Source organism: Rhinatrema bivittatum, chromosome 8 (assembly GCF_901001135.1).
Source record: "Rhinatrema bivittatum chromosome 8, aRhiBiv1.1, whole genome shotgun sequence".
NCBI lineage: Eukaryota > Metazoa > Chordata > Amphibia > Gymnophiona > Rhinatrematidae > Rhinatrema > Rhinatrema bivittatum.
Window position 1 is genome coordinate 89,372,772 of NC_042622.1, and position 12,173 is coordinate 89,384,944.

At 47.3% G+C, this 12,173-nt stretch overlaps 1 protein-coding gene across 3 annotated transcripts in view; it reads right to left on the reverse strand.

Moving 5' to 3' along the window:
* The window catches only part of CCDC180 (coiled-coil domain containing 180), a 597,826-nt gene that overhangs the window by 207,660 nt on the left and 377,993 nt on the right, over positions 1-12,173 (reverse strand). For all 3 annotated transcript variants that reach the window (XM_029611950.1, XM_029611952.1, XM_029611951.1), the window contains one exon: positions 9,593-9,739. In XM_029611950.1, coding sequence (XP_029467810.1) covers positions 9,593-9,739 — 147 coding nt within the window. The remainder of the gene's footprint in view (positions 1-9,592; positions 9,740-12,173) is intronic.

Genomic DNA, 12,173 nt, shown 5'->3' on the forward strand with positions numbered 1-12,173 from the left:
GATTCCTGGGAAAAAATAATCAATGATATTGCAGACAAACTAATCTCTATACAAACAAAAACAATCCAAAATGAACAGAATAAATCTAAACAAAAGAAACCATGGTGCAACAAAGAGCTAAGACAAACCAAACAGATTCTGAGAAAATCTGAGAAACAATGGCGAAAATGCCCATCTACAGAATCTCAAGTAAAACACAGATCCCCTCTAGCAAAATACCGTGAACAAATTAATAAAGTAAAAAAAGACTACTATGCAAAGCGGATTCACAGAGTAATATTTAATTCCAAACTACTCTTCAAAACGGTAAAACATCTAATCAAAGACCCATCTTCATCCATCTCAAGTAACTACAACTTCTCAAAGAATGCCTGCAACGAATATGCCACCTCACTGCTAGATAAAATGAATAACTTAAAAAACACAATTCTCCACTTGCTTGCCATCTAAAGACCTTGAAGAAAAACAAGGGCAGCCTATATTGAACATATTCGACATAGTCACTAAAAAGGAAATAAATCAAATTATTACCAAAATTAAACCAGTGATCCACCCACTAGACCCAATTCCAGCGAGTTCCGTGAAATTAGTACACGATGCAATCATCCAAACAATCACAACCATAATCAACCACTCACTCTCAGAAGGTATGGTCCCTTATAAGGCAAAACCAGCTGTGATCAAACCGATCGTAAAACTAAAATTAGGACAGCTAATTACCTGAAAAAAAGAACTTCAGAGCCAGCTCGAAGGACTGTGTTTCCTCATTGGGTGAGTTTGTTCTCACTGAATTACCATCTGGACCCCGACGTCAGTGGGAGGGGCTGGAGAGTGCCTTTAAGATCGGCACTGAGCAGCTTCACTACAGGACAGCTAATTACCTGAAAAAAGAACTTCAGAGCCAGCTCGAAGGACTGTGTTTCCTCATTGGGGGAGTTTGCTCTCACTGAATTACCATCTGGACCCCGACGTCAGTGGGAGGGGCTGGAGAGTGCCTTTAAGATCGGCACTGAGCAGCTTCACTACAGGACAGCTAATTACCTGAAAAAAAGAACTTCAGAGCCAGCTCGAAGGACTGTGTTTCCTCATTGGGGGAGTTTGTTCTCACTGAATTACCATCTGGACCCCGACGTCAGTGGGAGGGGCTGGAGAGTGCCTTTAAGATCGGCACTGAGCAGCTTCACTACAGGACAGCTAATTACCTGAAAAAGATCTTAAAAAATATGCGATCGTGTACTTTTGTTCACGCACCAGGTGCGAACAAAAGTACGCTGGATTTTATAAGATACGCGCGTAGCCGCGTGTATCTTATAAAATCCGGGGTCGGCGCGTGCAAGGGGGTGCACATTTGTGCAACCTGCGCGCGCCGAGCCCAGCGCGCGCTGCCTGTTCCCTCCGAGGCCGCTCCGATTTTGGAGCGGCCTTGGAGGGAACTTTCCTTCGCCCTCCCCCCACCTTCCCCTCCCTTCCCCTACCTAACCCACCCCCCGGCCCTATCTAAACCCCCCCTAACTTTGCGCATGCCGGCCGGCAGCCCCGCTCCGTGTTCCAGTCCCGGGGGCTGGTCCGGAGGCCTCGACCATGCCCCTGGGCCGGCGCCACGCCCCCGGGCCCACCCCCGAAACGCCACGGCACGCCCCTGAAACGCCGCGTCGTTTCGGAAACGCCCCGACACGCCCCCTCCCCGCCCCTTTTCCAAAGCCCCAGGACTTACGCGCGTCCCGGGGCTTTACGCGCGCCGGTGACCTATGCAAAATAGGCGCGCAGGCCTTTTAAAATCCGCCCCAGAATGTTTTCCCTAGCAGGCCCCAAACTGTGGAATTTGCTACCAGAGTCTCTATGTGTGTTAACTGAAAGAAATAGGTTCAAACATGAGCTGAAAACATGGCTCTTCTGAAATGTAAACGATCTAACATAATATATTACTATACACAATGCTTGACGAATGAATGCCAAGGAATGAGTGATATAAAGTATCCTAAAACAAGTCTCTGACTAATATATGAAGACTTTTGAAAAGGAAATTGTGTAGAGGAAAATTGGTTCTTACTTGCTAATTTTTGTTCCTGTAGTATCATGGATCAGTCCAGACCGCTGATTATGCCTCCCTTCCAGCAGATGGAGTCAGAGAAACAAGCTGAAAAGCACCTCTCATATACTGGTGCGCCCCCTGTGATCCTTCAGTATAATCAATAACAAAGCAGAGTGAACAAAAAACTTTTTTTTTTTAAGAACCCATGGCTAGAACAATAAACGAACAAAAAACAACGAACATGAGTAACCGTTGTGCGGAAAACTCTGTATTCTTCACCGTCGTGCGGAAAATTTCGTATACTCCCAAACTGTTAGCAGTGTAAAGAAGACAAAGGTATAAGCGAGCGGACTCATCATAATGTAGAATCCTGGGCGGGCGTCTGGACTGATCCAAGGTACTACAGGAACGAAAATTAGCAGGTAAGAACCAATTTTCCTTTCCCTGTACATACCAGGATCAGTCCAGACTGCTGGGATGTACCCAAGCTGCCCTACCCGGGGTGGGATCCGATGAGTCCCGCTCGGAGTACACTGTTACCAAAAGAATCGACATCTGGAGCTCGGACGTCCAGGTGGTAATGCTTAGCAAAAGTGTGTAAGGATTTCCACGTCGCTGCCCGGAAAATCTCTTGCGTAGAAACACACTGGCTTTCTGCCCAAGATGCCACCTGTGACCTGAGTGAATGAGCCTTCAGGCCATGAGGAACCGCTCGACCTTGCCCTATATAGGTCGAAGCTATGGCCTCCTTTAACCATCGCGTGATGGAGGATTTCGAGGCAGGAAGACCCCGTTTTGGGCCGCTCCATAAGACAAAAAGATGGTCAGACAATCGAAACTTGTTAGTCACCTCTAGATACCTGAGGAGAACTCTTCAAACATCCAGCTTCCGTAAATCATGAGCCTGGGGGGAGTTCCGATCTAAATCCAAGAAAGCCGGTAACTCCACCGACTGATTCAAATGAAAAGCAGAGATGACTTTAGGAAGAAATGAAGGCACTGTCCGGAGCGACACCCCAGTCTCCGAAAAACACAAAAACGGTTTCCAGCAAGACAGAGCCTGAAACTCCAATATTCGCCTGGCTGAACATATAGCAATGAGAAAGACGGACTTGAGCGTTAAGTCTTTCAAAGTAGCCCTTTTCAGGGGCTCGAACGGCAAACTGCAGAGACCACGGAGTACCAAATTCAAACTCCACGAAGGACAGACAGGACAAACCGGGGGCTTGAGATGTTTCACACCCCACAAAAACCGCGCCACATACGGATGAGTTGCTAGGGACTTGCCATCAACCTTACCCCATAAGGAGCCAAGAGCCGCAACTTGCACTCGAAGAGAGCTGTACGCCAAACCTTTCCTCAGACCTTCTTGCAAAAAAGAAAGAATTTGACTAACCGAGGCTCTTAGTGGTGAGACCCTCAAGTCAGCACACCAGAGATCAAACACCTTCCAGACACGGACATAGGTGAGCGAAGTGGAGGTCTTGCGCGCCCTGAGAAGAGTAGTAATGATGGAATCCAAGTAACCCTTCTTTCTCAATTATCTCCTTTCATAAGCCAAGCTGCCAGACAAAAGCGATCTGCCTGATCGAAAAATATGGGACCCTGCTGGAGCAGATTTTGAATATGGCCGAGACGCAAGGGACCATCCACCGCCAAGTTGATGAGGTCCGCAAACCACGGCCTCCTCGGCCACTCTGGTGCTACGAGAATGACCGACCCCGGATGGTTCTCTATTCTTCTCAGAACCTTGCCCACCAGAGGCCACAGAGGAAAAACATAGAGCAGGACGTTGCTGGGCCACTGAAGGACCAAAGCATCGACGCCTTCCGCCCCGTGTTCCCTCCGGCGACTGAAGAAACGAGCCGCCTTCATATTTCTTAGAGTTGCCATCAGATCCAGACGGGGAACTCCCCAGCGACGAGTCAATAGCCGGGGTCTAACTGTTGAGGAAATCGGCCTGTACATTGTCCACTCCAGCTATGTGCGAAGCCGCCAGGTGGGCCAGGTTTTTCTCCGCCCAGACCATCAGCGCGTCCGCCTCCTGGGTGACCGGCTGACTCCTCGTGCCATCTTGATGATTGATATATGCCACCGTCGTCGCACTGTCGGACAGGATCCTTACTGACAGATGGCGAACTAGTGGAAGAAAAGCCCGTAGAGCAAGAAGGACTGTCTGCATTTCCAATCGATTGATGGACCATTGTGCCTCCCGACATGTCCACTGACCGCGCTTGGCACACTGCCCCCCAACTGGAGAGGCTGGCATCTGTGGTCACAATGACCCACTGGAGGTTCTCCAGGTGCATCCCGCGATGCAGGTGTTCTGGAACCAGCCACCATGCTAAACTGTCTCTGGCCGGGTCCAGCAACGGTAAGAGAAACTGAAATTCTTCCGACTTGGGGTCTCAGCGGGAAAGCAACGCTCTCTGTAAAGGTCTTATATGTGCAAAAGCCCAGGGGACCAACTCCAGAGTAGAAGCCATAGAGCCAAGAACCTGCATATAATCCCACTCCATGGGTACCGGCAGGCCTAACAACCACTGGATTTGATCCGTTAATTTGTTGATCCTTTCCTGGGGAAGAAAAACTTTGCCGAGAGCTGTGTTGAACCGAGCGCCGAGGAACAGCAAGCGCTGTGAGGGAGTCAGCTGGCTCTTGGAGAAATTGACAACCCAACCCAGGGAGTGCAGACACTCCAGGACAGAATGTACCGCCTTTCGGCAAAGATATTCCATCTTCGCTCGGATGAGCCAGTCGTCTAAGTAGGGGTGAACCAATATACCTTATCTCCTGAGAGCCGCCACTACGACCACCATGAACTTGGTGAAGATGCGGGGGGCCGTCGCTAACCCGAACGGTAGCGCAAAGAACTGGTAATGTTCGCCCAGAATCATGAACCGCAGGAACTGATGATGGTTTTCTTGAATACCTATGTGAAGGTAAGCCTCCTTCAGGTCCAATGAGGCTAAAAATTCTCCTTTGTGGACAGTCGCAATGACTGATCTCAACGTTTCCATTCGAAACCGAGGTATCCGTAACACCTTGTTCACCGTCTTGAGGTCCAAGATAGGACGGTACGAACCCTCCTTCTTGGGAACCAAGAAATAGATGGAATACATGCCCTTGCGGTGCTTGGTCGGTGGAACCAGTACTATGGCTCCCAGAGCTTTCAGGTGGTCCAGGGTTTGACTCATCACCAACTGTTTTGCTCGGGGGCCGCAAGGAGAGACCAAAAAAAGCTCCCTCAGCGGGCGTGCAAAATCCAAAACGTAATCATGTTCAACGATGCTTAGGACCCACTGATCTGAAGTAATTTTGACCCATTCCTCAAGAAAGAGAGAGATACGCCCACCAATCACTGGAACAGAGGAGTGGGTCAGCGCATCATCATTGGGAAGATTTGGTGCCGGAAGATCCTTGGGCAATGTCGTCTCCACCCGGTCTACGCCCGCAAAAAAAGTAAGCCCAAGTCTGTGATCTTGTGGACTGCAATCGGTGGGCAAAGGCTTGAGTCCTGCCTGAACGAAAACGGCGCTGTCCCCGAAAACGACCCCGAGAGGTACCGAAGGACTGAGAGGAGTGGGGCTTATTTTCCGGAAGCTTGTATACCATATTGTCTCCCAACGCCTTAACAAGCTGTTCAAATTCTTCTCCAAACAAGAGCTTGCCTTTAAATGGGAACACGCCCAACCGTGACTTAGAGGAAGCATCAGCGGACCAGTTAAGGAGCCACAAGAGTCTTCTAGCCGACACCGCCGAGGACATGATGCATGACGAAGTCCGAAGGAGATCATACAGAGCATCTGCTGTATAAGCCACTGCTGCTTCCATATGGTTTGCCTGCTCTGCCTCTGCTGGGGGCAAAGCCTGAGTCGTGAGCAGCTGTTGGACCCATCTGAGGGTGGCCTGCTGCACAAGACTACTGCAGACCGCAGCCCTGACACCCAGCGCGGACACCTTGAAAATCCTCATGAGGAGAACCTCCAGTTTTCTATCCTGGAGATCCTTAAGCGTGGTGCCACCATTTACCGGAATGCTAGTGTGCTTGGTGATAGCCGTGACCGCCGAGTCCACTTTAGGAGTCCTCAGAAGCTCCAGAAACTCCTCCGGCAATGGGTAAAGCTTTTCCATAGCCCTGGTAATCCGCAGACTAGCCTCCGGCATGTCCCACTCCCAGGACATAAGCTGGAAGAGACTCGAGTGAAAAGGAAAGCCTGTGGGGAGGGGTTAAGTCCCGTCAGAACCGGGTCCCCTGAAACAGGATCAACCCAGCCTGCGGAGCCTGAATATCCAGCTCCGCTAACATGTGAGGGATTAAAGGTTCCAATTCCTCCTTGGAAAATAGATGGAGGACACGCGGGTCATCGCCGTCCACAGGAGCCACCACATCTCCATCCCCAAGTGAATCCGGGTCCAGGGACAACGGCAGAAGAAAATCCCCTCCCCCCGCACAGGGCTCGGGCAGCTCGTTGGAGGGAGACAAAATGGCCGCTGTTCTCGCGCTAGAGGGGAACGGGGCAGGCCGAGATCTGACAGCCGGCAGAGGCGTCCCTGAAGCTCGGGATCGTGAAGCACCCACTCCCCTGCCTGTAACTAGCTGATCCGACGGCCCCTCTCCCCCGGGAAGGCATCGGGAGCAGAGGCCGTCGTGGGAGAGTCAGATCCCCGGCTCTCCACAGGCAGACCACCGCGATCCACCTGCATCTAAAGGGGAGATCGGGCACAGTGAGCACCTGCAAAGCAGGGAAAAGCCTTCGGACCCCCTGGAGAGCAGTGAAAACAGCAAAAGCTGGATAACAATTTTTTTTTTATTTTTGAACTGTGTCTCTCCTATCAACCAGGAAAGGTAACATACGGTCCTGGGTCCAAGAGAAAACAGCCCCCAACTGCTCCTTCCAGAGGGATGTGGCGTCTCTGGGAATCTAGGGGGTGAGGGACTGGCCCACCGGTAAATCTCCCCCTGTCACTGGGAAATAGAAAACACTCCGGGCCAACTTATTTACTCCCTAACTTACCTGCCACCAAGGGGAACCGGTGCCCACCCTTGGGAGGTATTGAAGTAAAACTCACCACCAAATTAATTTTATTGTGCTAGCCAAAGGTAATGGGGGGCCCAACAACCCCAAACTTTCCAATCCACAATCAACAAGGTAATCAAGTCCAGGATCAGAGTCAGAGTCAGAGAAATACTGAAGGATCACAGGGGGCGCATCAGTATATGAGGGGTGTTTTTCAGCTTGTTTCTCTGACTCCATCTGCTGGAAGGGAGGCATAATCAGCGGTCTGGACTGATCCTGGTACATACAGGGAACACAAATTACTTTATAAACCCTTGAGTTAATATGTTTTAAGTATTATGTTAATCTATATTATGAATGTCACTTTTGTAAACTGTTCTGATCTTCTTTTGGAATGACGGTATATACAATGCTTAAATAAATAATTAAAAATAAATATTATTGCTTGTATACAGAGACTTTAAATGTTGAATTAACTAATAAACAATGCTCATGGCCTAGGAGAAATTCCCCCCTCCCCCCAACTTGACAGGGAATTTAAACTTCAGAAAGGCTTAACATCAGGAGAGGACAGTTACACACTAAAGCCCATAATTTGAGGTGTTGTCTTTAGGATCCTGTATTGGGACACCAGCCTCAGGGTTATAGAAGGGAGAGAGGGAGGGTAATAAAGTCAGAAGCAGTGATGAGGGGGGAAGGGAAAAATGAGAGCCAAAAGTATGATGGGGCGGAGGAGTGAGAGAGCTAGAGGTGTGATTGGAAAGGTGGAAGTTTTGAGAGAAACGCACAGACAAAGAGTTGATGGAAGGAATGTGCATGAGATTCGGAAGGGGTGATGTCTGAGGGTATAGTAGGGAGATCCAGAGAGGGAACTGGAGGGGAGTGAGAGAGAGAGAGAGGAGGAGGAGCAGCAGCAGCAAGGAAGAGAGAAACAGAGAAGGGATGAGGACAGAGGAAAAGAGAAAAAGAGGTGGGGTACTGGTGCTGGTTAGGGGTGAAGAGAGAGGGAGTGGGCAGTGTGAAAAAGAGGGTGATATGCACATAGGATAAGGCAAGAAGGAGTAAAATAGCACAAAAGATGAGGCAGAAAGTGTTCTATTGAGGCTGCTGAGCCCCCATCATTGCTATTATGAGGGTTTGGGGGTGCTAGACTAGGGCTGCATAGTACCCCATCCTATCCCTGCTAGTCTATCTCTCAATCCCTCCAACCTGTACCCATCAATCTCTCTCAGTCTTTCCATCCAGTCTGGTGAGGACAGGGTAGGAGGACTGAGAGAGATTTGTGGGTACAGGTTGGAGGGATTGAGAGAAAGACTAGTGGGGACAGGAAGGGAGGATTGAGAGAGAGAGAAAAGAGACTGGTAGAAGGATTGAAAGAGTGGTGGGAACAGGATGGGTGAACTAAGAGAGAGACTGGAGGAAACAGGGTGGCAAAACAAAGAGAGACCGGTAGAACAGGCTAGGGAAGAGAGAGAGAGAGATTGGTAGGAATCAGGTGGGGGGACTGAGAAAGAGAGAGAATGCTGGGAGGATTGAGAGAGACTGGTGGGAACAGGAGGAGGGAGAGAAAGCAAGAGAGAGACTGTGGCGTAACAGGTGGGGAACTGAGAAAGAGAGAGACTGGTGGATTGACAGAGAATGATAGGAACAGGATGAGGTGAGGCAAAGAATGCGTGAGTGACTGATGGGAACCGGGTTGGCAGATTGCAAGAGAGAGAGACTGGGAGATCCTCATTGGGATCCTCCTTCAAAAATGTGAGACTCTTTGGTATTGTGCATTCTCATTCCAAGGCTCTTGGTGTGAGAAAGATTGGTCACCCCTTTCCTAGAACTTCCATCCTCAGTCGGGACCTGCTTGTGGTTCTGGGGGTTTTTTATGTAGTGTAGGGACTGAGAGGATCTCGCATGACATCCTTTATTATTTATTTATTTATTAAAAATGTATAACCTGCTGAACCACAAATCTCATAAATATGAGAAATAAATAAAACTAAGGAACATGAGGCATAAATACAAATAAAGTATATCTTATGCAACAAGGGTTGCATAAGAGTCCTCATTGTACTCTAATTGTATATAATTTGTACATATGACTGTTCAGCAAAGCCCCCCTTTTACCTTACCCCTTCCCCCCCTCTTCCCTCCCCTCCCTCAGTTATATTATCAGTTACACTGTAAAGCCTCATTGGCTGATTTCGCGTTGTATGGAAACCGATGTGATGTTTTCTTAACGAGTGTCGGTATATAAAAATTTTTTCAAATAAAATAAATAAATAAATATAGGATCACATTTTTTGGATGAATGTCATACTTGTATCTGCTTATAGATTATAATAGTAATAATTATATGTTTTCAATAAAAATACACATTTAACAGAGTCTTCCAACTTGTAGTTTTGCACAGGTTGAGAGCTTAATTTTTCACTTGGCCAAAAATGCCAAATTGCCTGGTTATGGTTCTAGAGATCAGAAAATGTGGGTATGATAGACCCCAAGAGAGGCTGTCAAACACACAATAAATTAATGTTTCACACATTACCTGAAAGATTTGACAAAATCTGCGTTTGAGTCTCGCAGTATTCCCAGAGTTTCTTCCAAGTGCTGGCGGTAATTTCGTAAGGCGACCCTGACCCTTTCCATGTGACTATCCTGTCTGGATCGCAAAGAGCTGCTGAGGGCAACCAGCCTAATAGAGGACAATAGAAGACAGCATGTAATAGATGGAAGAAGAGAAGGAAATTGAGTCAGATAAGGATCTCCAACTAGCTTAGCCAGGACTGCTGCTCCTTTTGCTCAAGCAACTTAGGAGGCTGAGATACTGAATAGAACTGATGTACGAGATGGTGTTAGTGTGCATTAAAAGCATTATTAATGCGCAATATATCAATTACATTATCAAAACTTCTAGCGAGCATTCGTTATCACTAACCAGCAAAAAAACTATGCAAAGTAAGTAATGAGCTGCATAATTATGCAAATCAGTTTATCTATGAATGCCTAGAATAATAATGCACATTCTAATGTTCAAATGTTAACAGAGACCCATTATGACAATAAATTTAACCACACCTCCAAGAAATGAAGAGCAAGTTTGCTTACCATAATCAGTGTTTTCCATAGACAGCAGAATGAATTTATTTATTTATTTATTTATTTATTTTTATATACCGACATTCGATCGAAATATCACATCGGTTCACAGGAAACTTAGAGATAGGGCGGGGACCGCCCTATTTTACATTATAACATGGTAGATTAAAACTAGAGCTAAATTACATTATAACATGGTATCAGCAACAAGGTAAAATATAACTATATTACATTATAACATGGTAACAATGTTCCCAATAACATGGTAGGCATTCAGATATGACTTAAGTGACAGGAGGGATTAAATAATTGAGGAGAGGAGGGGGGTATAGGTAATTTAACATAAATCGTATATAATAGTTGGTGAAGAGTGGGCAGTGGCGTGTAGGGTGGGGAGCAGGGGTGTGTGGGTGGGTCAGGAGGGGGTGTGATGTATTCGGGAAGGGTGAGGTGCGTGTGGGTGGGTTAAGTGTCTGGTGGAAAGGCTTTTATGAACAGTCATGTTTTGAGATGTTTTTTGAAGATTTGCGATGAGGGTTCATTTCTGAGCTGGGGGGGGGGGGAGGGAATTCCACAGGGAGCGACCTGCTATGGATATGGCTCGTTTGCGGGTTGCATTGAGGTGAGCAGCTTTGCAATTGGGGACAGAGAGAAGTCCAGTGTTGGAGGACCTGAGGTTTCTTTGTGTGGGGTATGGGTGTATTGAGGTGTTTAGCCAGTTCATTTCGTTGTTGTTTAGTTTTTTGTGTATGAGGGTGAGGGTTTTATATTGGATTCTTTGTGTGATGGGGAGCCAGTGGAGTTCTTTGAGAGTGTGTGTGATATGTGAGGATTTTCTGCTGTTAGTGATGATTCTGGCAGCGGCGTTTTGTAGAACTTGGAGGGGTTTGAGGTGGATTTCAGGGAGGCCAAGAAGGAGAGAGTTACAGTAGTCGAGTCTTGAGAAGATAATTGATTGAAGGACTGTTCGGAAGTCGTGCGCTTGGAGCAGGGGTTTGAGTTTTTTCAGTGTTTGTAGCCTGAAGAATCCATCCTTAATTGTATTAGAGATGTGGCATTTGAGGTTGAGTTGGTTGTCGATGGTTATGCCTAGGTTTCTTGTGGCTGGCGTGAGTGAGATTCCTGGGATGTTTGGGACCCCTGGGTTGTTTGGGCTTCCTGAGTGGTTTGGGTGGGTGATGTTGAGGGGAGATGAGGGACGGTCATCGTGGATGTGAAGGATTTCTGTTTTGGTTTGGTTGAGGCATAGGGATAGTTGTGATAGCAGGTGGGATAATTTTGAGTTGAGTTTGCTCCATCTATCCATGGTGTGTTCAATGGACTTGCTTATTACACCCTTCCCCCCGCCTCTTGTACAATTACTCATAATGCTCGCCATATCTCGTGTACAGCACCCCTCCCTCCCTCCACCACCCTACCCTCTTCCCCCCTCCCTTTTATTGCCCCTGCTTCCCCTGTCACCCTCCGCCTCCCCAGCCCCTCCTCCTCCCCCTCCCCCCCACGCCTCACCTTCCACCCCCCGCCCCCCGCACCACCTCCCCCTGTAATTAATTAATTTTGTCTAACTTTGTATAATATTATCTAATTCTTCTCTAATATGGTTTATCATATAATTCTAATATGGTTTTTCATATAATTCTTCTCTAATATGGTTTATCATATATAATCGCGTTTTAACTGTGATGCATGTTGGCACCACAGTAAAGTTAACCTACCTTTTAACTATTTATCTTTCTTCCACCTATCATTGTAATTTCCTTTCTCAGTTACATGTAAACCAACATGATGTTTTTTACGAATGCCGGTATATAAAAGTTATAAAATAAATAATAATAATAATAATAATAAATATGAAGTAGGTGAGATTTGCGTCTGAGAGGTATTTGCAGAGGGGGAGGAGGTAGATGTTGAAGAGGGTTGAAGATAGAGAAGATCCTTGGGGGACACCGTGTGTGAGGGGTACTTGGGCGGATTCAGATGTTTTTGTCTTGACGATGTAAGATCTGTTTGAGAGGTATGACTTGAACCAT